Consider the following 25,899-nt stretch of genomic DNA (forward strand, 5'->3'; position numbering starts at 1 on the left):
CAGATACTTGTATAAAATGGGTAAATTTCAGTCCTGTGCTTGAACAGTAAAACTTTGTAAAGTCTACTGATCTGAATACTTCACTTTATCAGACACCTCAAGTTTCAATGTATGGTCCTGGCATATGCACACATACAACCCCCAATTTAGCAATCAGCTAAACTGATAAAAAGATAAACAGCAACATTTATCTTTGTTCACTTTGAGAAACCGTAAATGTGTAGAACGCTACGTACAAATGCAGTCCCTCTGGTTCTTGGCCATCTCAAATCCAGGCCTGCATTCACATGCCACTCCTCCTTTTGGTGTTTCTCTGCAGATATGGGCACAGCCATGATCTTTATTCATGCAGTTCATGCCTTCTGCAAAACAGTACATATGTGACATCAATCAGTATTTGCAGCGTCTTTGGAGGCAGGTGACTGTACTGACAAACATCAGCCCAACCCTAAGAAAACAGAAAGGAACCTGGACCTGTTGAAAGAATCTGATTCATCTGAACAAAGCTAAAAAAATTATCGGCTAATATACAAGAAATACAAAGCAAAGCAAAAGCCCTGCATAGCTATTCCCTAGTTCAGCTCCTTTGCTTGCTACTGCCTTTCACATTGTAAAGTCTGCTGAACAGGAGCTTGTACAGCAACTGTGTATTTGTGCTTGTGCAGTGCCTGCACAATGAGCACAAACTTTTACTGAAGCTTTTTAGTGCTGCCATAATACAAATATTTATTAGTATTTAGTAATGATAACTCTTCTGCCCAGTGACTTAAATTGAGACTTATAGAACCAGATCCCAAGGCACCCATTCACTCTTCATGATTCCCATAAAATAGCAAAAGGGTACATGAAAGAAAGGGAATGCTGGAATTCATTTGAACTTACAAAAAAAAAAATCACACATTTTTTACTTCTTTGTTTGAATGGCTGGATTGGATCAGGAGATTCATAGAGCAACATTTTCCTAAGTAGTTATCACCTGGCCTAGCACGCTGAATTGACAGGCAGCATAAGAACTTACTTTTTTGGGAGTATCTAAATCTCTCTCACCTATACTGGGCTTTTTTAATTTCAGCCCCAACATTTTAACATTACCTTAGCATGGTTATCATGCTGTTTTCTGTAGAGCTGCATGTATGTATTACATGACTGACTGCCTAACTGAACACAAGTTAATACAAGAAAACATGCTCTGGACCTGAACAAATGAATGATGTAGCATTAGTTGACTTTTGTTTCTTTTTGGTGCACCTCATAAAAACATCTTGTTGTTTTGCCTTTGACAGTTACAAGCTGTTCACACTCTGGTACTTAATCTGTGGCTGTTGCTGCAACTCATCTGGCCCCTGCCAAAGGCTGTAGTCAATTAAACAATGAGGGAATGTTCCTCAAATTAGTGTGACGTCCCCACTCTCCAGCATTTCAGCTAAATCAATGCCCCAGATACGAACAAGACTGTATCATGCTTCTAAGTGTCAAAAATCCAAAGTTTATTTTTGTTCTCTGGTTCATAAAGCATCTATTGCATCTCACAGACATTTTGATGCAGGAGCTCTCCCCTCACTGGGGTTTCCTTACCATAGAACCCACCAGTAAAAGCAATGCAATTGCTCTGCTGTTCTTTTGGAATTACTTAAAAAGTGTAAAATGCCAAGGGCTAGATCCTCTAGTCTGGCAAACACAATACAGGAAAGGGAGTTCAGAAATTTTGGGGACCCCTCTGAGGACACTTATGCCAGGTTGAAGGCTCCTTTGCTTTAGAGCTGGGCTTTAATCCTGGTAGATTTCTTAGGGACAGATCCTGTGCACAAGGGAAATTCTCTGAATCCAGGAAAGACTTTGCACTCAGTACTGCAAGATTAGCCTATGCAACTGGAATATCCCCTGCATCTATATATCTACTATGTCACTGAAAGGGAGAGGTTGGATCAACATAATTGTGATGGTCCACCATAGCCCCTACCCTGGGGATCTTACAGTATAAAAGGGAGTTCACCATCTAAGTTACAGACTGTTGCTATTAATGTCCAGCAATCTAGCTTGTCCAGTCTATTACTGGCTATTGGCTAACAGTAAAAGTTTCTACTGCTGCTTAGGTACTGCCAAAGAGGTAGTAGCAAAGAGGCAACATAGAACTGTTCATCTCTCAGAGAAATCTGTCTGTGCATGAGGAAGGGTGAGATGCAGTTTTAAAGCACTAGCCTAAGACTTGGGAGACTGGGGTTCACTTTCCCTGCTCCCTTGCCTGATCTCAGTCAAGTCACTCAGTCTCTCAGTGCTAGAACAACAGCACTTCTCTCTCTCATAAGGGTTCTGAGGATAATTACAGTAAATATCATGAGACATTCAGATATTTCAAAATGAGGGCCCCATAAGTACCTATGGCAGATGGACTGAAATGCGACCAAAGTATCAACTATACTGAATACAGTGCTCTGAACCTGGCCACTTGAAGACATTTGTTCAGACTGAAAATCTATGCTGCTGAAGCAGTTCTTACTCTGAAGCAGTTCCCTAGATATCAAGACCGAAAGTGCATGGAGGGTATTCTAGGGCCTAGGCAAAGCCTGCAAATTGCCTGTCCACATATCAGTATAAACCTGTGGCCTAGTCTATTGTAGGCGCCATGATACACAAAAACATCACAGAGATGGAAAGGTCTTAACAAGATATACGATGTATATACACATTAAAAAAAATCTTTGGCTGAGTCACTCATCCAGTGTTGGATGGCAAAACAGAAATCAGGTTTCCATATCAGAATTTTGGAGGTTTAAATTGCAAGCTCTTATATAATTTAGCAGCACTAGCCAGCATAAGATTCCTTGTTGAATCCTTCTGCATTTCTTAAAGTCAGCAGAGAATAGAGAAAGAATAAATGCCAGTAGAAGACAGACACTTCATCTCATGGAGAATTGTATGTTACAATAAACTGTTCTGAGGCAGGATTTCCTAAGAACAGGTGCTAAACAATCCCAACTTTTGATTTCTTCTTGGGCCGTGCAATTACCTCGAGTACTCTATACAGTGTGGTGGCTAAGTGTATCATGGGTTCTATCCCATGTCTACTAAAGTAACTTTGAGTCATTGGACTGGTAGCAGGATCAGACCTAGGACAAGAATCCAAGACCAATCTCATAGCGAAAAAGAAAATAGGTAAATGCTTTTGTATCCTGGACATTTTAAAAAGTTTTTCCTTGTGCATCTCCATTGCTAAATGAAGGGAAAAGTGCTGCATTGGGAATGGAAGCCAACTTCTCATGCATGCTCAGTTACATTTTAATTAGGCAATTACTTTGCATATTAGATTTTTGACATCCCAGTTTTAGGCTACAGTATTCTTCCTCTATTAAGAAAACTTTAAACAACAAAAGAATAGATGCAAGGCTGCTCAGATTATTCTGCTCTGCTGGCTTTTTGATTCCTTTCCCACAGCGAGGACTCTGTAGAAGTCTAACAAGACAATGATGCCTCAAATCCTACAGAACATACAAAAGAGCCCAGAGAGCCCCACATGAAAGCTATCATCCACTATTATGCTGTCAATCAAGGATCTGTGCATCACATAAGATCACAAATTAGCCTTATTAACTCCAGTGTTTTTTCATGACATTTCTAAGTTTGAACATGCAGTATGATCTGCCTGTTAGCTAAGAGGTGTTAAGAAAGCATTAGAAGAATTAACGGCTTAGTTTCCGTTAACAAAGTAATTTCTTTGTGTTCATTCAACTCATGAAGGAGAAACTGTTCAAGCAGGTACTTTGGTAAAGTTCACTGAACTCAAACAAATGGTTTAAGTGCTGAATTGGGAATTGCTCAGTTCTTTGCTTGTGGAATTCGTTTGCTTCTTCACAGAGAGCTAAAAAGGCTCCTTCCAAAATGGCCCACACTGCAAGAATAGAATCCCCTTTGAATGATGGAACTGAACGGGATCTGACCAAGAGGAAAATAAAAATCAAAAGTAGCTGATATAAAATGCTATTTCATGTAGGAGAAAAGCATGTTTGAATATTTACTATAAACCAAGTAGATGTATCTGGCAGTTGAGGTTATCACCTATAAGAGCAGCTCCAGTGACCACTGAAGCCAGCAAACAGAAATTTAACTGTAAATGATTTGAAGCCCAAGGCCAGGCTTTATATTAATGTATTGTCTGCACGCTCCCCACACTGGAAGTGCAAGAAGTCAAAATGGTGCATGTCCTGCCAGATTTACAGCCAGTTTATTAAACTCTACTAAGCACCAAGGGTTGGTGCTATTTGTAAAAAGAGGGCCATTCATTATCATTATCATCACCACTCTGCTGTGAACATCCAAGTTTTGATTTTGGACATGTCACTGCAGGTGCATAACAAAGAAAAAGGGAAAGGTCGTAAATGTGCAAAAAGCTACCAAGATCTCAGAGCTGACTGGCCAGTGAAGCAGTGTGGGAAAGCCTAACACCAAAGAGCACTATGCCCTTCTGCACCAGGTGAAGAGAGGGATTAAGCCAGGGCACTGTATTCACTGCAGCCTGCTCTCAGAGATGCTTTAGCTCTTGATACTCTCAGAGAGGTTGCAGCTGGCCTGATGTGCCTCCAGGAAACTGGCCCAAGTGGCCATGGCTTTAAATGTAGTCATAACCCTGCAACTCCTTTTTTCCCAACCCATTTTAGAGTAAAAGAAGTAAATCATTTTCTTGTGTGTAACATACTTCAATGGACAGGAACTCAGAGTGAGATCTCCATCAGCTGGACCAATGATAATGGAATGCATGTCAATGATAATGCTTATTTTAATGGTGAATACCTGCATGCATAATATTCTCCTTGACTGGGCAAACTCAGTATTAGGAAGTAAACAACAAAGCAAAAAGCCACACGTGTGGGATTTCACTGTGTTATTGGAGCAATGTCCTCACAAAGCAAGTGCCTTCCATGACTTACAGTTGAAGAGGGGTAAGTTCTTGCAACCAAAGGAAAAATATGATTGTACACAACACAGCAGGAGGATCTGACCCTAAATATAATAAGCCAGGGTAAGAGAGAACCCACCTCTGGCTTTGGATCAGTATCATTATATTACACAACTTTCCCTAACTAATAACTCTCCTCTAATAGCTCCTTTAGGAAATCAATTCACAGTCCTGTCCCAGACAGTGTGGAGATCAGAGGACAAACTTTAGAAATGATAAACTTTAGAAAGCAAATCACCTCCAAACTACTCCACCATGCAAATCAGCAGAGGGAAGAGGAAACCTGTGTGGCCTGTCTGAACCTCAGGCCTCTACTTCCAAAACCACTTTAGTGTGCCTTGTTACATACATGAACCACATCATCACATTATCAAAAGGCCTCACAAACATTTATCCTCTGAATCTGTCCCTGGATATGTGTGATTATCTCCATATTCCCCACAGAGAAATATGTCTGAGTGACTGGATGGCAGAGTAGGGAACCAATCCTACATTATCCTGCATCCCATTCCCTGTACTTTAGACACAAGAGTATTTTTCCTTAATGGAAAATGACACTAAGGGAGATGTCAGAGGAGGAAACAAGAGAGACAGGGGGCAAGAGGAGTGGGAGGAAGGTCACACAGATGAGGAAGGATACTGCAATGTACAGGCACATGGTATAGGAGAAAAAAGTGAGGCCCTGTTGTGGGGTAGAAGAAAACAAAAACAGGAAAAATGGAAAAGATGTAACCAGGACAGCAGGTCTAAAACAATGCCTGCTTTCACAAAAAAACTGACTCCCCAATAAAACATGAAGAAGCAGAAGGAGAGGTAGAGCAGGGCAGAGTAAAAGCAAGATGATGAATCCAGAAAGAAATTTTTGGTTGGAGTGGCTAAAGACAGATTGAAAAATGAAAAGAAAGATGACAGTGATCCTGATGGACCACCAGTGTCCAGACACACCCATGGTTAAAGTGATTTGTTTTACCACTGGACCTGTCAAATAGCAGCCAAACACGTCATCTAGCAAGGAAATATCAAGTAAGAAGTCCTCTCTCCTGTACTGCACAGGTATCCCATTCAGCACTGTTCCAGGCCCTAATCCTTCAAAAGAGAAGGATTCTTTTGTGAACAGAACTTCACTACAGAGTTCTAATGAAGTAAAGGACAGGCAGGTGCAGGAGCTGCCTGTGTCCTTACATCCAAGGGGGAGAGACTTTGAAGACAAATATTTAAAACAAAAGGTTAATTCAGCTGCAATAGATGACTATTGCCAGTAGACCCTTCATCAGCAAGCTGCTGTATTTATAAATGTTGATCTCTTTGCTGTGTTTTATTTTATTTAAGTGGTTTATTCCTGGCCAGATTCTTTTTATATTTATGCCAATGCTAAGCTACATGATTTAAGAAAGTTTCACAGCTTTAAACAGCGAATGCTTCACTAAGATCCAAAGTTCAATGAACAACTCCCTGGTCTAGGCAACCACTGTAAAGTACCCCCTTAGGGGCTCCTAAATAATTTTGTACAACCCAATAATTAGACATCCAGCTTTTCTGATTTCTAGCATGGTAGCTTCAGAAAGGCTTCACTACCTTAAAATCAAAGAACAAAACTAAAGGATCTCTCAGGCTTGCAAACAATAAATTTCTCCTCTTACTGAAGTATAAACGAGAATCACCTATATGACATCGTACACAAAGGGCCCACTCCCTTTTCACTGTCACTGGGAATGAAGAGCTTTCATAATTTCACAAGGGGTACTCAGCACTTTGCAAGATTGAGACCTAAAGCAGCTGTAAAATGGAGGCCTGAGTTGGTATGGGAGTGCAGCAGGGTATCCCTTAATAAAACCCAGTATTATAAAATGGATGGCCAAAGGAGGAAATATAGGGGTGAGATTTCTTCAGAGTGGTCTAAGAGATTTTGACACATAACTCCCATTAAAGAAATGGAAACTGTGTGTTCAAGTCCTCTAGGTAGCTTTTAAAATCTTAGTGTAAATGTTTATGAAGATGATTTAGAGTTTGCTATTTGCTTCCACAAGATGCTACTCGCAGTTCAGAAGGAATGCAGGAGTACCTTCGGAGCGGTGAATACATGTATGCTGGTTGTCACTAAGAAAGAATCCTTCCTTACATCGACATTCATAGCTCCCCACTGTATTGACACAGATGTGCTGGCAGCCACCATTGTTGAACATACATTCATCCATATCTGAAAGATAAAGAGATCAGGTTTACACATCCCTGTCTGCTACAAATGAACACTCAGAAACTGGTACTAAAGTAGGCAGGTAGCTATATAGTATTGATTAAACAGATCTTTGTTTGCCACAAGCAGTCTGTAAAACAGAGTACTGAAATAACTTTATCATCCTAACACAGGTGGAAAAAGAAAAGAAATCTCTATTGAAAGCCTCATGCTCAGATTCAAGCCAGAGACAACTTGAATAATATAAGAAATATAAGAAACCTGCAACCTTGCCTTAAACCTTCATCCAACTACAAACAAAGGCCAGATATCTCTTCTAATGTTTAAGAACATTATGTTCATTTTCCTCCTCTCCTAAGTCTACCCTCACTGTCTCTTATTTCATGGCCTCCTTCTAAATTTCCTGGCTGTGGTTAAGGGCAGAAGCAAAAGGTACTTAAATAATTTAAATGATGCTGATCTTGCAATATGTCTGACCTCACCAGATGGAGGAAATAAAGAGAACTTCAGGAGAAAAGCTTTTCTTGCAAGACATCTAACCAGTTGGACAGAACCAAAAGATATGAAGAGTAGAAATGTCCCAGCTATGTCTTTGAACATTACAATGCAAGTTCCAACCCTCAAACTTTTAAAAGTGGATCCATCACCATGTAAGGCTTCCATGGCCTCTTGTGACAAAGCTCGTTGGTCAGATTTTCAGACGTGTTGATTTCACTGGCAAGTAGCAGTCATAGGAAGAGGGAGACTTTTTTTTTTTTTTTTGGGGGGGGGGGGGTTGACATGTGTGTATGTGCCCCTCCCCACCCTCAGCAGGAAAGGTTGCAGGGTAAGGGGCAGGGGGAGGAGAAAGGGCCATGGAGGGGAGGGAGTGGGACTGGGACCAGGCAGGGATTGGGAGGGAGCAGAGCCAAGCCAGGCCCAGGATTGGAATTGGGATCAGAGCTGGGGCCCACTGCACCCATGCAGCAGCCCCTTCCCCTGAGCCCAGAGTCATTGCCTGGCGCCGGCGCCAGCGCCAGCACCCCCCTGCCAACAAAGTGCCTGGGAGAAATTCTGCTTTTTTCTACATTCATGATATATTTGGTGAAACTTGCTCATTCTCTATTTTGGTTGTTGTTACAGTACTAAGGGACAATTTATTTTAAACTAGCATTTGACTTTTTTTTTTTTGCCTAAAATTAAGTCTTTAGGAAAAGAAAACAAAAAGTATGATGTTTTTTGCTACCGAGTGAAATCAAGCCCAGCAATAGATTTAATTTCTGTTGAAAACAAAGTACAACCAGAGGACCTCTACCAAGTTAGATTTAGTACATCAGGGTGATGATGTCAAAGAACGAAGTTAAAAACCACCTAAAACAGTCCAAAGACATCCAAATGTCTCCACATGGTAGAAACAGCATGTTGAGCACAGGACCATGAGACTCCATTACTGTGGATCTGCCTCTGTACCAGGGACTACAGAGAATGAATGGAATATTGTCTTCTCACTCCAAAACGTAATTAGCTATTTGGCTGAAGTTCAGGCACACATTTCATATCTTGAGAAATAAAAGGGGTGGGTTAAGTTTATAAAACCATGGCATGACATAAGCAAATGGAAAAAGAGACCAAATTTTGCTGAATGCCAACATGACCATTTTAAAATATATCTTCAAAGGGATACTAAAAATTAGTAGGGTTGGGATTTCATTGTTATTATTTTAAAGTCCATATTATTCTTCACAGTGTTCCCTCCCAGAATTCACTTCACCAAGCCATTTTTTCTTTTAAATATAGCCATCCTAGTAACACTGAGTAACTACAATAAACAAACACAGGGTCATTTTCAGGACTCAGATACGCTTTTGTAAATCCAGACAATCTCCTCTGAACATACAAAAATCAGAATCACATCAGCTGCAGGCATGAGCCACCAGAGTTCATTATATAGGGAAAACCCTTTCCTATTGCATTTTTAGAGACCTGCTGTGGTCATCCATGGAGAGAAGGAGTGAGTGTGTGTCTGTGTGTGCCTGTGTGTGTGCATGTGTGTGTTAGAATAAAGTTTAAGATGCCCTTCCTAAAAGGGTCAATAAATATTTCATTTCCTTCTGTGCTGAGTATGGTTTTGTGCCCTTTATTTAGCTACCTTTGGCAATATAGCAAAGCCCGAGATATAGTGCCTTCACCTTCTCTTCCATTTACATAAAGAGACTTAGAGTTTTTGCCTATGAGTCAGATCAACAGGTGTAAATCAACATAGTTTTTCAACCAAAGCAAAGGACCTGTGTTGACCCATACTAGCTGAGGCCCTGGTCTTAAACATTTAACAGAGGCTTGAAGTTCTGTCTCTTCACTTTTGCATGGCTTACCAGAGACCACAAACTGTACAGTGGGGACAAATTCTCTCCCCAGGATTTGAAGCCTCCCAGGGTCCAGCAACAGTGGAGGCTCTATTGTACACAAAACAGCAAATAGCATACGTGAAGACTGCATAGGGAACTACATTTTTCTATAATACAGAACTCCACTGCTGTTTTCACCAATCAGTGCCCACCACAGAAGCTCCAAAAAAGTACCAAAGCCTCGGACAGAAAGGATAATGCAGTGGTTAGAGCCCTACCATGAGACTCAAAAACTGACATTCAATTTTCTGCTCTACCAAAGACTTTTTGTGTGGCCTCAGTCAAATAATTTTGAGTATCAATATGCATACAGATGCCCAAGGTACCTTTCTCCTGCTGGTAAATTAACTAAGGCAAACTGCCAATCTACTGCAGCCATGTTGCTTTAAGCTATTTTATTCATAGATTTCATAGACATTAGGCCTGGAAGGCAACTCACAAAATCACTGGTCCAGCCCCCTGCCCAAGGGGCAGGAAGTCAGCTGGGGTAAAATGATCCCAGCAAGATAAGCATCCAAGCATTTCTTAATAAAGTGTTCAGAGTAGCTGCTTGCACTACCCTGTGGGGAGGGTAACTAGCACAGCACAAATGCTTGACTTTAGGAAAGCCAACTTCGATGTGCTCAGGGCAGTAGTCAGGGAGGTACTCGGAGCCCAGGAGGTAGCTAGTATGGGGGTCCAGGAAAGGTGATCTTTCCTCAAGGAGGCTATCCTTGGGGCGCAGCAGGACACAATTCCCCTGCGCATGAAGGCGGGAAAAGCGTCCAAGAAAACTTCATGGCTGAGCGTGGATATAGAGGCTGGCCTGAAGGCAAAGAAAAAAGCATACTGGTGGTGGAAGCAGGGGGCAGGGAAAAAGGAGGAGTACACCTCCCTGACCCGAGCTTGTAGGGATTTGGTGATGAAGGCTAAAGCAGCACTGGAGCTTAGATTAGCTTCTGGGATTAAGGATAACAAAAAGTCCTTTTTCAGGTATTTAGGCAGCAAGAAGAAGTCTCGGGGTAACATTGGACGCCTACGAGGCAGGGCAGGGCATTTGGTGACAGACATGCGAGAGAAGGCAGAACTCTTCAACAAGTTCTTTGCCTCTGTGTCCTGTCTGCTGACAATGGGGTGCTCTCAGATGACAGTGTAGAGAGGCCTGGGAAGGATGCGAGTCCCTCGACTGTTAGTTCAGACCTAGTTAAGGACTACCTGGAGGGCTTAGATGTGTCCAAGTCAGAGGGCCTGGATGACCTTTAACCGTGGGTGCTGAGGGAATTGGCTGGTGTCATTGCGGAGCCATTGGCACAGCTGTTCGAGGACTCCTGGTGCTTGGGCCAAGTCCCTGAGGACTGGAAAAGGGCCAATGTGGTCCCTATTTTCAAGAAGAGGAGGAAGGAAGAGCCTGGCAACTACAAGCCAGTCAGCCTCACTTCTATCTTGGGGAAGGTCTTTGAAAAAACTATCAAGGGCCACATTTGTGAGAGCCCTGCAGGGGAAGTGATGTTGAGGGGTAACCAATATGGGTTCATGCAAGGTCGATCCTGCCTGACTAACCTGATCTCTTCCTATGACCAGGTAACAAAGAGCTTAGATGGGAAGGAGGAAGTCGATGTCATCTTCTTGGACTTCCAGAAGGCTTTTGACACAGTGTCCCACCCAATTCTGGTGGGCAAGCTGAGGGACTGCGGCATTGACGAATGCACGGTCACATGGGTGGCAAACTGGCTCCAGGGGTGAACCCAGCGGGTGGTGGTGGACAGGTCAATGTCGACCTGGGAGGGTGTGGGCAGCGGAGTCCCCCAGGGCTCGGTCCTTGGGCCAGTGCTGTTCAACATCTTCATTAGCAACCTGGATGAGGGTGTGGAGAGCACCCTGTTCAAGTTCGCTGATGACACCAAGCTGTGGGGTAAAGTGAATACACTGGCAGGCAGGGACCCCATCCAGGCAGACCTGGATAAGTTAGAGAAGTGGGCGGATCTCAACAGGATGCGGTTCAACAAGGACAAGTGCAGGGTGCTGCCCCTGGGGAGAGGGAACCAGCATTATGGTTATAGGTTAGGGGCTGACCCTCAGCAGCACAGAGGCAGAGAGGGATCTTGGAGTCAGGATCGACTCCAGGATGAATATGAGTCGCCAATGCGACGAAGCAATAGGCAGAGCCAATCACACCCTGTCCTGCATCAACAGGGGCATCACTAACAGGTCCCGAGAGGTCTTGCTCCCTCTCTATGCGGCGCTGGTCAGGCCGCAGCTGGAGTACCGTGTCCAGTTCTGGGCGCCGCACTTCAAGAGGGACATGGAGAACCTGGAGAGGGTCCAGAGGAGGCCACTCGTATGGTTGGGGACCTCCGTGGCCAGCCCTATGAGAAGAGGCTGAGGGACCTGAATCTCTTCAGCCTCCACAAGAGGACACTGAGGGGAGATCTTGTGGCTGCCTACAACCTTATCAGGGGCCACCAGCAGGGACTCGGGGAAAGTCTGTTCACCAGGGTCCCCCTTGGAGTCACCAGGAACAATGGCCACAAGCTGAGGGAGGGTAGGTTTAGGTTAGATATTAGGAAGAACTACTTCACGGTAAAGGTGGCCAGAGCCTGGAATAGGCTTCCCAGAGAGGTGGTGCTCTCACCTTCCCAGAAATCTTCAAGAGGAGACTGGATAGGCACCTGGCTGGGGTCTTATGACCCCTGCCACCCCCAGTACTCCTTCTGGCCCATGGCAGGGGGTTGGACTCGATGATCTGTCTAGGTCCCTTCCCACTCAGTGATTCTGTGATTCTACTTCTGGATGAAGTCTATACCAGGCTCTGGGGACTCATATGGTAAAGAAGTTTTTTCTTATGTCCAGACTAAAACAGTCTTCCAGGAGTTTGTGACTGTTGGACCTTGTCTTCTCTTGGGGTGCCGTGGTGAACAGCTGTTCTCCCAGTTCCTGATGCACATTCCTTATATACTTATAGTCTGCAGCCAAGTCACGCCTGAGCCTTCACTTCTCCTGGCTGAAGAGTCCCATGGCTCTCAGCCTCTCCTCATAAGACCTGTTCTCTTATCCTCTAATCATGTGCGTGGCTCTCCTCTGGACTCTCTCAAGCTTTTCCATGGCTCCCAGGGCTAGACTGTCTGCTGCTCAGGCCCTGGTCTTATACACTGCAAGCCCAGCCCTTTTTGGGTCATGCGGTTCATTTGATTGCCTTCTGCCTCACCTGCAGCTTGTCTTCCCTTAAAGCAGGAGCCCCAAGCTCCCTGCTACAGACAGATAAATGCTTAATGTACAATTTCTTACCATAAAAATTCAGAGTAGTCGCTATATAAGAATTACCTGATTAAATGACAGAGTAAAATAATCAAAGATTCTTTGTGTACACTGCTTGTGCTCATCTACAAAATAGAAGATAATTCTGCAAAACAAAATAATTGAGCATACTGGATGCCTATACACGTGCAGCGAAGCTGCTCTGATGCACTGTAATTACAGCATGTTGCAGTAGACTCGATTAATCGAGCTTGCTGGAGTGTGGCAATTACCACACTCCAGAAGACTTCAGCATCACGTGTATCACCATCCCCGTGCTGAAAAACAGCATCAGGGGCGCTCCAACCAAAGCCCACTCAATGAGCTTCAGTCAAAGTGCCTCTGCCACCTCCCCTCAGCGAGGGGATGTTGACACACATGACGTTCCAGGTACTTCAATCAGAGCAGCTCTCAGAGCCGCTTTAAGCAAAGTACCTTCCCTCCCCCACTCCAGGAGCACATGTATAAATTCCCTTTAACTCTTGTTGAGCAGAAGAGTGTCTGATACTTTGCAAGCATCATATGACTTGACAGGTGCTATTGTGGGCATAAGTCAGTACTTTTTAAGATGACTAATTATCAAGTACAAATGTAATTGAGATTTAATGTGTGTACATTTGGAAATTACTATTTATACTTTAAGAGATACTAAATTAGACCAAGTGTTTTATGTACAAATGAATGGCACTATGACAGGGATTCAGTGCACCAATAAAACCATAGTGATGAGTTATTCCAGTGACTAATAAATCAGATTTCATTGTACTGTAAATAATACCATTCTGTAGGGCTCCCTCCCACTGGTTGTCAATAAGGGCCAGGAAAGATTTCTTCCCCTCCTCAATGTGTAACTTACCTTCTATTATTGTTAGTTTCTTTTGGTTTCCTTTTTGTTTTCCTCTGAAGTCAGAGACTGACTGACTACTGGGAAGAGTATGAGGGTACTCCTATGGGACTGAAAAGCCTCTTTGGATGGCAGGTTGGTAGATCTTGCTCTCGGGCTCAGGATTAAACCAACCACCAGATCTAGAGTCAGAAAGGACCCCCCAGGTGATTACACTGGCAGAGACTGATGAAGCTTTTTGCCTTTCTCTGTACTGTGGTTGGGAGTCATTGGGGTATGTCTTATTCATAAAGTTCCTGATATTGCAAGGGCACAAGATATCGGCAGTGACCATGGTTTCTCCTGCTCTCTTCCTGTGGCACAATGTAGTTTTGAAGCTCTGGTCCTTTGTACTGAAAGTTTTTATTTTGTTCCAGGATGCTGGAACTACCCTTCAGTTTTCCACCTGTAAAACAGTGCAAATGGCACTTCTCTAGCTCACAGGGTGTTGATGTTGTGAGGTGCTGAGATACTATGGCAACACAGACAATATACGATACATCTGTATGCAGAGATGGGAACCCTAACTACTCCCAATATTTGGAATTTCACCCTAAATTAGAATCCCAACAAAATGGGAAATATTGATGATAATAGCCAGGTCAATTTACTAACTAAAAAACTCATTCAACATAATAATAAATGATACTTTGCAATTTATAATCCAAAGACCTTAACGTGACTAAAAAAAGTGTGGCACCATCATCCTTCCATTTTACAGATGGGAAAAATAAGTTACTGAGCACTCACAAGTATGTCAGAACCTGGAATCCCTTTGCCTAATATATATCATTCTTGTCTAAATAATACAGTACTATGAAAGCATAAGTATATCTGCAAGGTTAAAGGTTAAATTAGGATTGATATTTGCAATGTTTTCCTTACCGAGACAATTATGGCCATCATGAGCCAACATGAAGCCATCATAACACGTACAGCGATAATTTCCTGGAATGTTGAAACATTCATGTACGCAGCCTCCATTGAAGTCATTATCACATTCATCAATGTCTGAGGAATAAAGCAAAAGTCAATATGATGGATGCTTGCTTGTGTGTTATAGACAGGTCATGACATGATTGTCTAAATGTGAACAACAACTTCTCCCTTAAATCATTATTGTCTTGCAAATAGACTATACTTAACATATTATTTGTTGAATGCTTCTCAAAGGGACAAAATGCATTAGGATTCCCATTCGGTATTATATTATAGTTTAAACTTTCTAAAACTCAATTTAAAATAGACAGTATTATGTTAAAAATCATGGACCTGATTCTCCTCTCTATGCATTGGTATAAATAGGGAGTAACTCCAGGAAGTCAATGAAGGGACACCAATTTAAAAATCAATCTGTAGTAGACTCAAATTCTACTTTTAACAACTTCCCCCACTGAACACACACACACTCAAATTTTCTCCCTAATTTAGTAAGAATGCTTCATATAATTAAAATGGAAAGAATTAAAATATCTAATTTACTCATCACTGTTGCATGTTGCTTATTTTCCATGGAGGTTTCACTTGGGTTCAAAAACTAACACACACAAGTCAACCTAGCTTCTGATTCCCCTGTACTAACATTACACTGCATTGCTTGGGTTGCAAAAACTGCATAAAGATGTTTAAATCCAAAAGAAAAAAATCATTACTTAAAAAAAGGAAAACATTCACAAGACCATTTCTATTAATCAATATTTTAAAAACAGTTTAAACGCCAAATCTAGATGTTGGTCCCAAATTACCCTTCTCTCTTCTTTATTTCAAATTAAACAACAAATAACCCATACTTTGTGCTGTCTTGCTCTCTCTCTAAATGAAGAAATTGAACATGTGGAACTTGATCTGGCTTCTATTTGTATAGGATAAACAATATTTCACATAAAGCCTTTGAGCAAAATAAACTAATTATAAAGCTAAGGATTTCATTTAATTTAAAAACAAAATTCAATTGATCTTGTGCCCATTGCAATCAATGGCAAAACTGCTGCCGACTTTGGCAGACGTGAGGTTTGGCTCACAGAACAAAATTCAGGTCTGAATTACTTAAACCTGCTGTACAGCCAGAGGCTTATATGAGATTTAGATGGCACCCAGATCTTGTGTTGGTCCTCTGTCTGCAGAAGGGGAATTTCACCCTACATGGTTATAGAGACTGAGGGAGACAAACAGAGACAATACCCAGAACCCAACAGAGTCGGGTCAAAGTCTGACCAATCAAACTGCAATTTATTATTAAAGAGGATACAGCTCTTGAATCCTCCAAGCCTGGAATTCTGTTTTGTCCTGGAATTCTGGTTTGACCCAGAGTATACATAGTGAATGATGTCAAATTCAGATCCTATCTACAATCTCAAGATCACCTCCTTCCTCTGCATCACCTTGAAAGGGGGGAGAGGAGTAACTTGGGTTCAGGTTACTGATTCAGGTCCATCTCTATTCATCATTGACCTAATAATGCTTATTACATTATTAACACTACTTTGCACAACTTACGCACCACTACTTTACCTAATTATTTTCATCCAAGGGGTTCTTAGAGCAGAATTTTCAAAAGCAACAGCATCCCATGCTCATCAGTGATTTGGGCTCCATCTATTCTTAGAGTTTGTACCCATGAAACTAGCTAGGCCAGGGGTATGAGTGGCACACAGTCAGTCTGTGGACCAGATCCTGCATGGGGCTGGTGTACAGGTCAATCTGTGGGTACAACCCTGCACACCCAGATCCAGCTGTGCAACACACCAATGCAGCACACCTGGCCTGGCCACAGAGGAGAGGGCCAAACATGAGCAGTGGAGCACCCAGACCTGGACACATGCCAGCCTGACCCCATGCACCTGGATATGTTGTGCAGGGCCTTTGGGTCTCCACATGGGTCCAGTAATTTGGCAGCAGGGGAGTAGCCATTAATAATGCAACTGTTCCCCTGCCACCAAATTTCTGGACCCATGGGGAGACCCACAGGCCAGATGACATGGCTCCACAGGCTGGATCTGGCCCACAGAATTCCTACTTTAGTCAGATGTAATTATGTCAATATTGGGAAGAAGACTGAAGCACTAAACTCCACTAGTGTAGTAAACTTTTGTGAGCAGATAAAGCCTTTTAAAAACCCCAATATCTTACAGTGGGTTAAAAGTACAATTAGGACCATTCTGTGGGGTGAGGGGAGGGAACTGAGACACAAAGAGGACACCAACACAGCAAATCAGTGAACTAAAATGCTGATCTCCTGAATCACAGTTCTGTGCTCCAATCACTAGCTCTGCATGGTTACTTCATAGCAGTTTGGCTACCTTCTTCCCACATCAGTGGTTAAAGAAGGCCCCTAAATAAGGTAGGTAAATTAGGTACCTAAATAAAGTGGCTTAGTTTCCTTGTGTGTTCACTGTCTGCAGCACTTGAAAAAGCCTAAGAAAGTCTGACACTTTCATCAGATGCTCAACTATAAATATAATTTTCTGTTTTCTGTGGGGCCATTCCAACTACTGCCAAAGCCAATGGAAAGATGCCCACTAACTTAAACAAAGGTGGACCAGGCCCATAGTGACCCAGCCTTGCTCAAGCCTGTTGCTGTGAGAGATTTAGAAGCTCCATAGCTCATGTCACATGCAAGCTGGGGGCTGGCCTCCTGTCTCAGGCACAATTTATGGCCCTGATCATAGAAAATGTATAAAGCCCCTTTGGAGCCATGGGGATGTCAGGCTCTTTATGAGCATAATTATTATTGCAATGATTAGTTTCACATTTGGTTTTGTACTACCTCAATGCAGATTTAAGCACAAATCTTCACCGCTGATTTCATGAAATATAAAATGTTTTAAATGAATCAATGCAGTATTTGTTAGTCATATGTTATCAAGAGCTGACTATCTTTAACAGATTAGATCCCTGGAACTCAAAAGACTGCCCCTGGGGAAGCAGTGATTCGGACAAGGACTCAAGTGTCCTGGTGGATTAGCAGTCGAACCTGAGATCCCAGTGCATCACTGCAGCCAAAAGGGCTAATGCAGTGCTTGGATGTATGAAGAGATAAACATTAAGTATGACTCAGCAGATTATGTTACTTCAGCATTTGGCACTGGGGCAACCACAACTGGAATACTGTGCCCAGTTCTGGCATCCACAACTCCAAAATTAGAGAGGATCCAGATCTTAGGGATTAAGACACTAACATTCACCTCCACTTTTTCCCTGCCACTGATTTTAGTTACCAGAGCAGCAGAAGATCCCCACATCTGTCAGCAGGGAAGGCAGTGGGGGGGCAAGTAGTGGCAGCATTCACCCTTGAGCTCCTGAGCCATGCCAATGCAGCAGCTCTGCCCTACAGGCTACAAGTTAACCCCTCATAGGCTGTGTATAGCTGATGGGCTGCCTATTTGACAGCTCGTCTTACAGGACAACTAAAGGCGCTTAAATCAAGGTAGCTGATTAAACAGAAGATAAAGGAATGACTCTATCACAGTCTGTAAGTACCTCCATGAGAAACAGAATATTTGAAAACAAGGGTGCTTTATTCTAGCAGGCAAAGTTATAACTGGATATAATGGCAGGGAGAGGACAGGCACAAAAATTAAACAGTGAAGTTTAGTAGCCATTTGAACAATATATCTAAGGCTGTGGTGGATTGTCTATTCCTGGAAATTTTTCAGTTACACTGGAATTAGTACAGCCTGTATTAGATGGAAGTCAGACTCGATTATCACAATGTTCCATCCTGATATGAAAAGCTATGAAACCTAACCCCATGGAAGTCAGTGGAATTTTGGCCATTGATTTTAGTGGAAACATTGATTTCAGTCCAAAGACTTTCTTCTGTTTTGCTGTTACGTTGATAGAGTCAAGACATGCTCTTCCTCTTTCAGGCCACAACTTTTTCAAAAGGGCACTGTAAATCTTACAGGTGCACTGATACACCGGTCCCATATCAGATCAGCACCGATATAAGGAAAACGGAGAGCATCGGCAATCAGCTTTTTTTGGTTCATGTGGCTGATAATGTGCCCAATAAATGCCACATGCATGCGCACAGCTGCAGCACAACACACAGGTGGCCAGGAACATAGCCCAGCAGCATGGAGAGCAGCTGGTCTGGCTGGTAAGTCTGTTGTGGGGGAAGGGGTGGGGGGAGGGAAGGGGCATGGGGGAGCAGATTGAAGCCCCCAGAGTGAGGGACAGAGTGGGGCTGGGGCAAGCACCACCCAGCTGGAGCAGGATGGGACAGCTGTGAGCGGGCGGGCGGGCACCTCCCACTGCTATGCGCAACCCGGGAGGTATGTGCCCAAATCTGCACAGGGGACAAGGGCGGGCTGCCATTGCAGGCTGAGGCCGGGGCTGTGCCGGACTCTTCCCACTGGGGGCTGAGCCAGGCTGTGCTCAGGGTGGGGAGCAGTGGTACTTGGAGGGGGGTTAAGGGGGGATAGAGCCACCACAAGATTTGCCATAGTTCTCCCTACCCCTCCTCTCAGCGCCGCCACCGCCCCAAGCGCAGCCTGGCCTAACGCCCCACTAGGCAGAGCCTGGCGCTGCCCCACTCCCTCCCTCACCATGGGGGCCTTGATCTGCTCCCCCTATGTCCCTTCCCTCCCTCCACTCCTTGCCCCACAACAGACCAGCCAGTTGCTGCTCTCTGTGCTGTAGGATGCATACCAGCTATAGGATCAGTATCAGCTGATATGGCTCATTAAAAATCAGCCATCGGTATCAGCCCAAAAAAAATCTCTATCGGTGCACCCCTAGTAAGTCTGTTGGTAAAGTAAATCTAGGCAGACAGATGGACACAGTCTGTGTTTGTATTTGATGTCTTTTATTGTTATGAGATTTTTGGTCGCATACAGATATATAATCAAATGCAAAATATATCAAATTTCTGGACTTCGTAAGACTTAGGATGGAAGTAGATGTCACCTTTCTTTGCTTTTGCATGGCCATAAAAAAATGTTATGGCTGCACAAAGCAAAAGAACATAGAAGTCCATACCTTTTGTCATACTGCAAATGCCCAAATTTGTGGCTGTGACACATGGTAGTAATAATTTGTGCCACTCTACTGAGGTGGATATCTATTTGCTTTATGGCAGAAGAGTACGGGCAATGCTCTCCAGTCACACCAGGCAGGGGCTCAGGGGCTTGAGGAGCCTGATCCTGTACCCCCTAGGAATTCCCAAGCATGAGAATTCCCCTCAAGCCCTGAGAGAACCTGCCCAGCTTTCCCCACTTACAGATGCATGTCCCCAGAATTTCCAGGACATGTCTCGGTAAGCAGGGAAACCCTGAATTTCCCATCTCACGCAAATGCACCCCAGAGATCCTGGAGATGTATAGCCAGATGAGCCCCAGAGATCCATCTCTACAAGTAGCGAAACCCTGACTTTCCCCACTTATCCAGATGTTCCCTGGAGAGCTAGGGGCACATCTTGGTAAGTAGAGAAAGCCAAGCAGAAGCTCTCAGGGCTTGAGGCGTTTGATCCTATGTGGGAGCTCTGGGGGTATGCAGGACTGGGCCCCTCAAACCCCAGAACACATCACTCACTGTCCCATAGCATCAACAGGTGGGACAATGGGCAATGTGTGTTTTGCCCAATGAAGCAGACCAGATGTGCTGGTCTGCTTCCTCAAACCCTCAAGCTCCTGTGGCTGGAGAGCATGGGCAACTCCTGGCTGCCTGTACTCTCCAACCATAAAGCAAATAGATGTCCACCTCAGTGAAGTGCCACAAATTATTACAGCCTGTCATGGCCACAAATTTGGGCATTTGTGGAAAGCTGACATATTCTGACACAGCTGATTCGCTTCATTTAGCAAGGTCTATTGTTAGCCTAAATGGCATAAGCTGTCAATGACTCATCAAAAGTGTCTCCAGGAACGCTCTCTGCAGTTCTGTAAGCTGGCACATACACAACACCGGCCACAGCACAAGGCTGCCATAAATTTACCTTTGCATGTCTTCCCTTCACCACTGTAACCCAGTTTGCACGTGCACTTGTACAACTTTGGGGTGTTTTGACAAATAGCATCTGGATGGCAGTCATCTGTCCCATCAGCACACTCATCCACATCTGTGAAGCAAGACCAGATTCACAAGAAATGTCAAAAACAGCAATGCAGAAATGTCTGTGCACATCTCCGCTGGGTCAATTGATGAAGGTTGTGTGGTACGGCCACATGCACAGAGAAGGAAAACAGAAAGATAGAAAAAGATTCAGGGTGCCTGAATGTGAGCTTGCGTGATGATTGTTAATAATAATAACAGCAACAACATTCTGCCCAGCTATCTGTGTCCTTTAGAATAGCTTGCCACATATTTACCGTATTTTTCGGACCATAAGACGCACCCCTCCTGGAGCGTCAGTCTCCACGGCAGCGAGTCCCTCCTTCGGACTCCTGCCCCGTCTGTTCCGGCCGGCCATTTTTATTGCCGGCTCCCGGCCACCGGCACGGGCGCCGGCTTCCGGTCTAAACAAGCGGCGGATGTCCCGCTCGGGCTCTGCCGCCTCCGCGGGCAAGCTCCGCCCCGTCTCCCCGGGACACACACCTTCGGACCATAAGACGCACCCTCGTTTTCCCCCCACTTTTGGGGGGAAAAAAGTGCGTCTTATGGTCCGAAAAATACGGTATATATGCACATAGGTATGTATCTGCATTTATGCATTACGGGCTACATCCTTAGCTGGGTAAATCCATGAAGCTACACCAATTTACAACAGCAGAAAACAAGGCCCTACAGCTCTCTGTACAGGGGTAAAAGACAGATTTACTCTATAAGTATTCAACCACTGGAAAAAAAAAAATCATATTTCATGACAGCGATGTCACCCTCAGAAAATGTGACATGTTTTCATACTAACAAAAAGTTTTCCAGAGACATACATTCAATTTGGTCAAGAGATTCAGAATGTTACATTTTTACTTACCACTCACCAGATGGCTATTCAAGTATTTTTACAGGTCCCAAATTATTATTTTAAGTAAAAAGTGAAATTCATATCCAGTGGAAATGTTGCTGAAACACACAGTCAGCAGGCTCCTTTCTGGAAATAGCAGACACAGTGTAGACAGCACAGATAAAATATCCAGTCAGAAACGCCAGAGCAAGGGGAATGTGGGGAAAAAAAAAAAAAAAAAAATCAGCTGAGGAGAAGGTCCTGGGGATGAGGAAGTGTAGACAGAGGAAGAGGAGTTGTAAAAACTGTGTGCCATCAACTGGAGTATCTAGGACAGTAAAAGAGGATGCAAATCAAGAGAAAGAAAAAGGAATGCCAGTGGATGGTGGAAGAAAGATCAACAGAAAAGGGGAGTCCTAGAGGGCAGAAAAGAAGATCCTAGGAGGAGGAACTGAGACTACAGGCAAATCGTCTGAAGAACAGGTCCCCCAGTCTCAATGTTGTATTTGGGAGTCCAACCATTTTTTTCATAGCATGGACCACAGTATATCATGGGTGACCACCAGTATCTGGAGGAACGTTTATTCACCAGAGAGCCCCAAGGGACGATGAGGTCTATTGCAAGACCATTTCAGGCTGGACATAAGGAAGAATTTCTTCACTGTCCGAGCCCCCAAGGTCTGGAACAGCCTGCCATCGGAGGTGGTTCAAGCACCTACACTGAACACCTTCAAGAGCAAATTGGATGCTTATATTGCCGGGATCCTATGACCCCAGCTGACTTCCTGCCCTTTGGGTGGGTGGCTGGACTTGATGATCTTCTGAGGTCCCTTCCAGCTGTAATGTCTATGAAATCCTAACAAATCATTTTATAGATACCTCCTCCCTCATTCACATTCAAATTCACACTCGCACAGCCCATCTATCTTTCTATTTGCAATCACAAAATACCCTTGTAGCAACTGCAGCAATGCTTATGTGGAAAAGCATTCACATAGTTGTAACTTCTTGAAATGAACCAGGACCCAAGACAACAAGCCAGCACTGCAGTCACCCCGTTCTCCAGAACTTCATCAAATATGCCACTGACTCTCAATGGCTCACAGATCACAGACTGCTGGATAACACCCTATGGACGCCTTGGGCAAAAATCATAAGAAAATGAATAGATCAGTGCCGGGCTGGGGAGATCAGCAAAACCTGAGGTTATGGGGCTGCACCAGGAAGGGTTTTGAAAAGGGGATCTCTGAGTATTGGGAGCAGGAAGAAAAGGAGCAGTGAGAATCACCAGAGGAAATCTGATTAGAAGGATATAGATATACAGCACAGAAGTAGAAAACCATGTTGGAAGGGAGGAGATCAAAAGGAAAGAAGCCTTAAACGTATAGGAAAACTAGCTTTATCTCCATGTAACAAGTCCCACTGTCCAGGCACCTGTCTGCACACTCGTGCCAATAGATGCATCCATCAGCAGCAGGCGCAACGACAGGCAAGACACAAGCTGTTTCCTTTTGAAACTACAGCATGTGCAAGTCTAACGACTGCCATGCCTTCTACAGGGGAGCAGGGTCTTTTTTTTTCTTGTTAATTCCTTACGATCTCCAGAAGGTGAATGAAAGGCAACAAAGAAATAAAGTCGGAGAAAGGCATTGCTAGCATACACCAAACCGCAGGACTTGCAACCACAGAAGTAGGCTGAACGTTATTAAAGGCATGGAGTGAGAGGTCTCTTTGGCAGGCCAGCAGCCTGAGCTGGGGGGAGACACACTGGGGAAGGGACAAGAAAGGGTGCACACACGTCGCTGCCTTCAACTTGGCAGTGGAACTGCTGCACGGGCCAGGATCAGGCGCAACGCCTTGCTGGATCGGATGGCAACGCCACTGGACGCCTGACAAGGCACCAACGTGGGCTTTGCCCCTTCCCCACTCGTTTCCCGATGCTCACGGCCATCAGTCCCCAGGTACAGCTGCCCCTACCTACCCCTGCCACCCCCAGGCTCCACGCGGTGGCCGCCTGCCTGGAGCGACCTGCAGCAGCTCCTCAGCCCGTCGCCCAGGCTCGAGCCCTGGAGCCGCTGTGGCGCAGGGAGGCGCGGGCAGGGGCAGGGGCCCGGGGGTCCGCGCCCCCCCCCCGGCCTGCCCTTCCCCGACCGAGGAGCCCGCGCGACCGCCCTCACTCACCGGGGAGCAGCAGCGGCCGCGCGTGGGGAGCCGCCAGCAGCAGCAGCGGCAGCAGCACGACTGACCCACGGAGCCCCATGGAGCCCGGCGGCGCGGCGCGGTGCGGTGTGGTGCTGCCAGGCTGGGCTGGGCCGGCTCCGCGCTGCCCCGCGGCGGGGGCGCACCTGCGGCGGGCGGCGGCGGGCCGGCCCAGGCCGGGGGGAGGGGGACTCCTGCCCGCGCTCCTGGTCCGCGACTGCCGCGCCCGCCCGGCCCCGCTCCTGCGTCCGCGCCGCGCTCCAGGGCGGGCCGGGGGCACGGGCGGAGGGAGCGCGCGCGCTGCCTACACACACACACACACACACACACACACACACACACACACACACACACACACACACACACCCCGGCGCGCATGTACAGCCTCCACACACGCGTACACCCTGCACGCACACACCCCCTTGCACACAAACACGCATATATTGTACAACCTATACACACACACGGCCTACACGCATGCAACCTGCACACCCCCTCATACATACACATATACAACCTACACCCCTGTCTAAACACACACACAACTTGTACACATTTATATACAACCTACAGACACACAGTTATATACAACCTCCACACACCCACACCCTACAGACACACCCCTTCCACACAAACACGCATATACAACCTACTCCTGCCTTACATACATACACACACAGATGCATACATATACAACCTATACCCCCTAAACACACACACACACACACACACACACAAAACTTGTATATAAATATGTGCAACCTACACACACACACCCTTACACACAAACATGCATATACAACCTACTCACATATATGCAATCCACAAATACCCCTTACATGCTTATACACACACATGCATGTATATGTATATACAATCTACACCCCCCAAACACACACAGACACGTATATACAACTTGCACACATTTATATACAACATCTATACACACGCTACTCCAGGCAGAGATGGCTCTCGCTATTTGTCCCCCCGGACTGGTGTCTCAGACAGGCAGAATAGCCAAGTTATTACTTCATAAAATAACTTTTTTTGATGTGCTTCTGACCATTTGCGCCCACTGAAGGCAGGTTGTACCCCCACCCCCCACCCCCTCCCTCTTTTTTTTTTCCTCTTTCCTTCACTGATGTTTTGTTCTGGAACAAATACCAGGCAGTTTCCAGTTGTAAGGGTGGTTTATACACATTTGTAAATCTTCCCTGAGTGAAACTTTCCCTCAGTCTTTGTCTCCTTAATGGTAGCTATAAATTACCACTTTCCTTTCTCACTGAAGCATCAGGCTTCATTGCTTTTGAAATGATCAAAGTTATTTTCTTTTAAAATCCAACTAGAAACAACCTATTGTATGGCTTGGACCTTTTTTAGCTGAAGTCCAACCCATCTATAAATGTATAAAGCTTCCCATTAAACACTTGAAGGGGTTCCTCTTGGCTCCTCTAACCAAATAGAAAGTGGTAGGAAATGGAACTGAAGGAGTCTCTGGATGCTGGTGCATGGGTTTCTGCTGCCTTAAGTAAAGAAATAAGTCCTATTTATGATAAAACTCTATGTGTCCCTAGCACTTCTCCATGTACTTTACAAACATCATTTAATCTTTTTAAAAATAATTTTTCTTCACATTTCTGTGGCACTTTCAGTTTGAGGTTCAAAAAGAACATTAAATACAACATTGAACAAAGAGCTGCATCACTCCTGAGAGCAAAAGACTAAGAAGAATTATCCCCATTTTACACATGGAAAAACTGAAGCAGAAGGAAAAAAAAACCAACAACAGGTAAGCAAAGATGGGAGCCATATAAGCAAGAAAACAAAAGAATTTTGAAACACTGTCTTACCTGTCTAGGAGCCAACATGTAAGCTAAATAGCTGCAGCCTAACGAGACAACGTAGAATGGACAAGTGAAGAGGGAACTGTTGTCTATCAAATCTCAGAATACTACAATGAGAGGCGCCCACTGAAGTTAGTAGAAGGCAGGTTAAAACCAATAAGAAATGGTACTTTTTTATACAGCACATAATTAACTTGCAGAATTAATTGCCACGGGAGGTGTTAGATGTAGATAGCATGGCTGGGTTCAAAAAGGAACTAAACAGATTCATGGATACTAGATCTAT

General features: G+C 44.5%; 1 protein-coding gene across 4 annotated transcripts in view; it reads right to left on the reverse strand.

Moving 5' to 3' along the window:
* Positions 1–24,072, reverse strand: part of SCUBE2 (signal peptide, CUB domain and EGF like domain containing 2) — a 75,024-nt gene extending 50,952 nt beyond the window's left edge. The window contains exons 1-5 of one of the 4 annotated variants that reach the window (XM_090032669.1): positions 23,752–24,072; positions 20,623–20,745; positions 14,571–14,696; positions 7,014–7,148; positions 237–362 (exon numbers count right to left, since the gene is read on the reverse strand). In XM_090032669.1, the coding sequence (XP_089888795.1) occupies positions 237–362; positions 7,014–7,148; positions 14,571–14,696; positions 20,623–20,745; positions 23,752–23,830 (589 nt within the window). In that variant the 5' untranslated portion in view covers positions 23,831–24,072. The remainder of the gene's footprint in view (positions 1–236; positions 363–7,013; positions 7,149–14,570; positions 14,697–20,622; positions 20,746–23,751) is intronic. The other 3 variants (XM_090032668.1, XM_090032670.1, XM_090032671.1) reach the window with 3 other exon arrangements.
* Between the last annotated feature and the right edge of the window lie 1,827 nt (positions 24,073–25,899).

This window comes from Crocodylus siamensis, chromosome 2 (assembly GCF_052110815.1).
Source record: "Crocodylus siamensis isolate JL-2025a chromosome 2, ASM5211081v1, whole genome shotgun sequence".
Lineage (NCBI taxonomy): Eukaryota > Metazoa > Chordata > Crocodylia > Crocodylidae > Crocodylus > Crocodylus siamensis.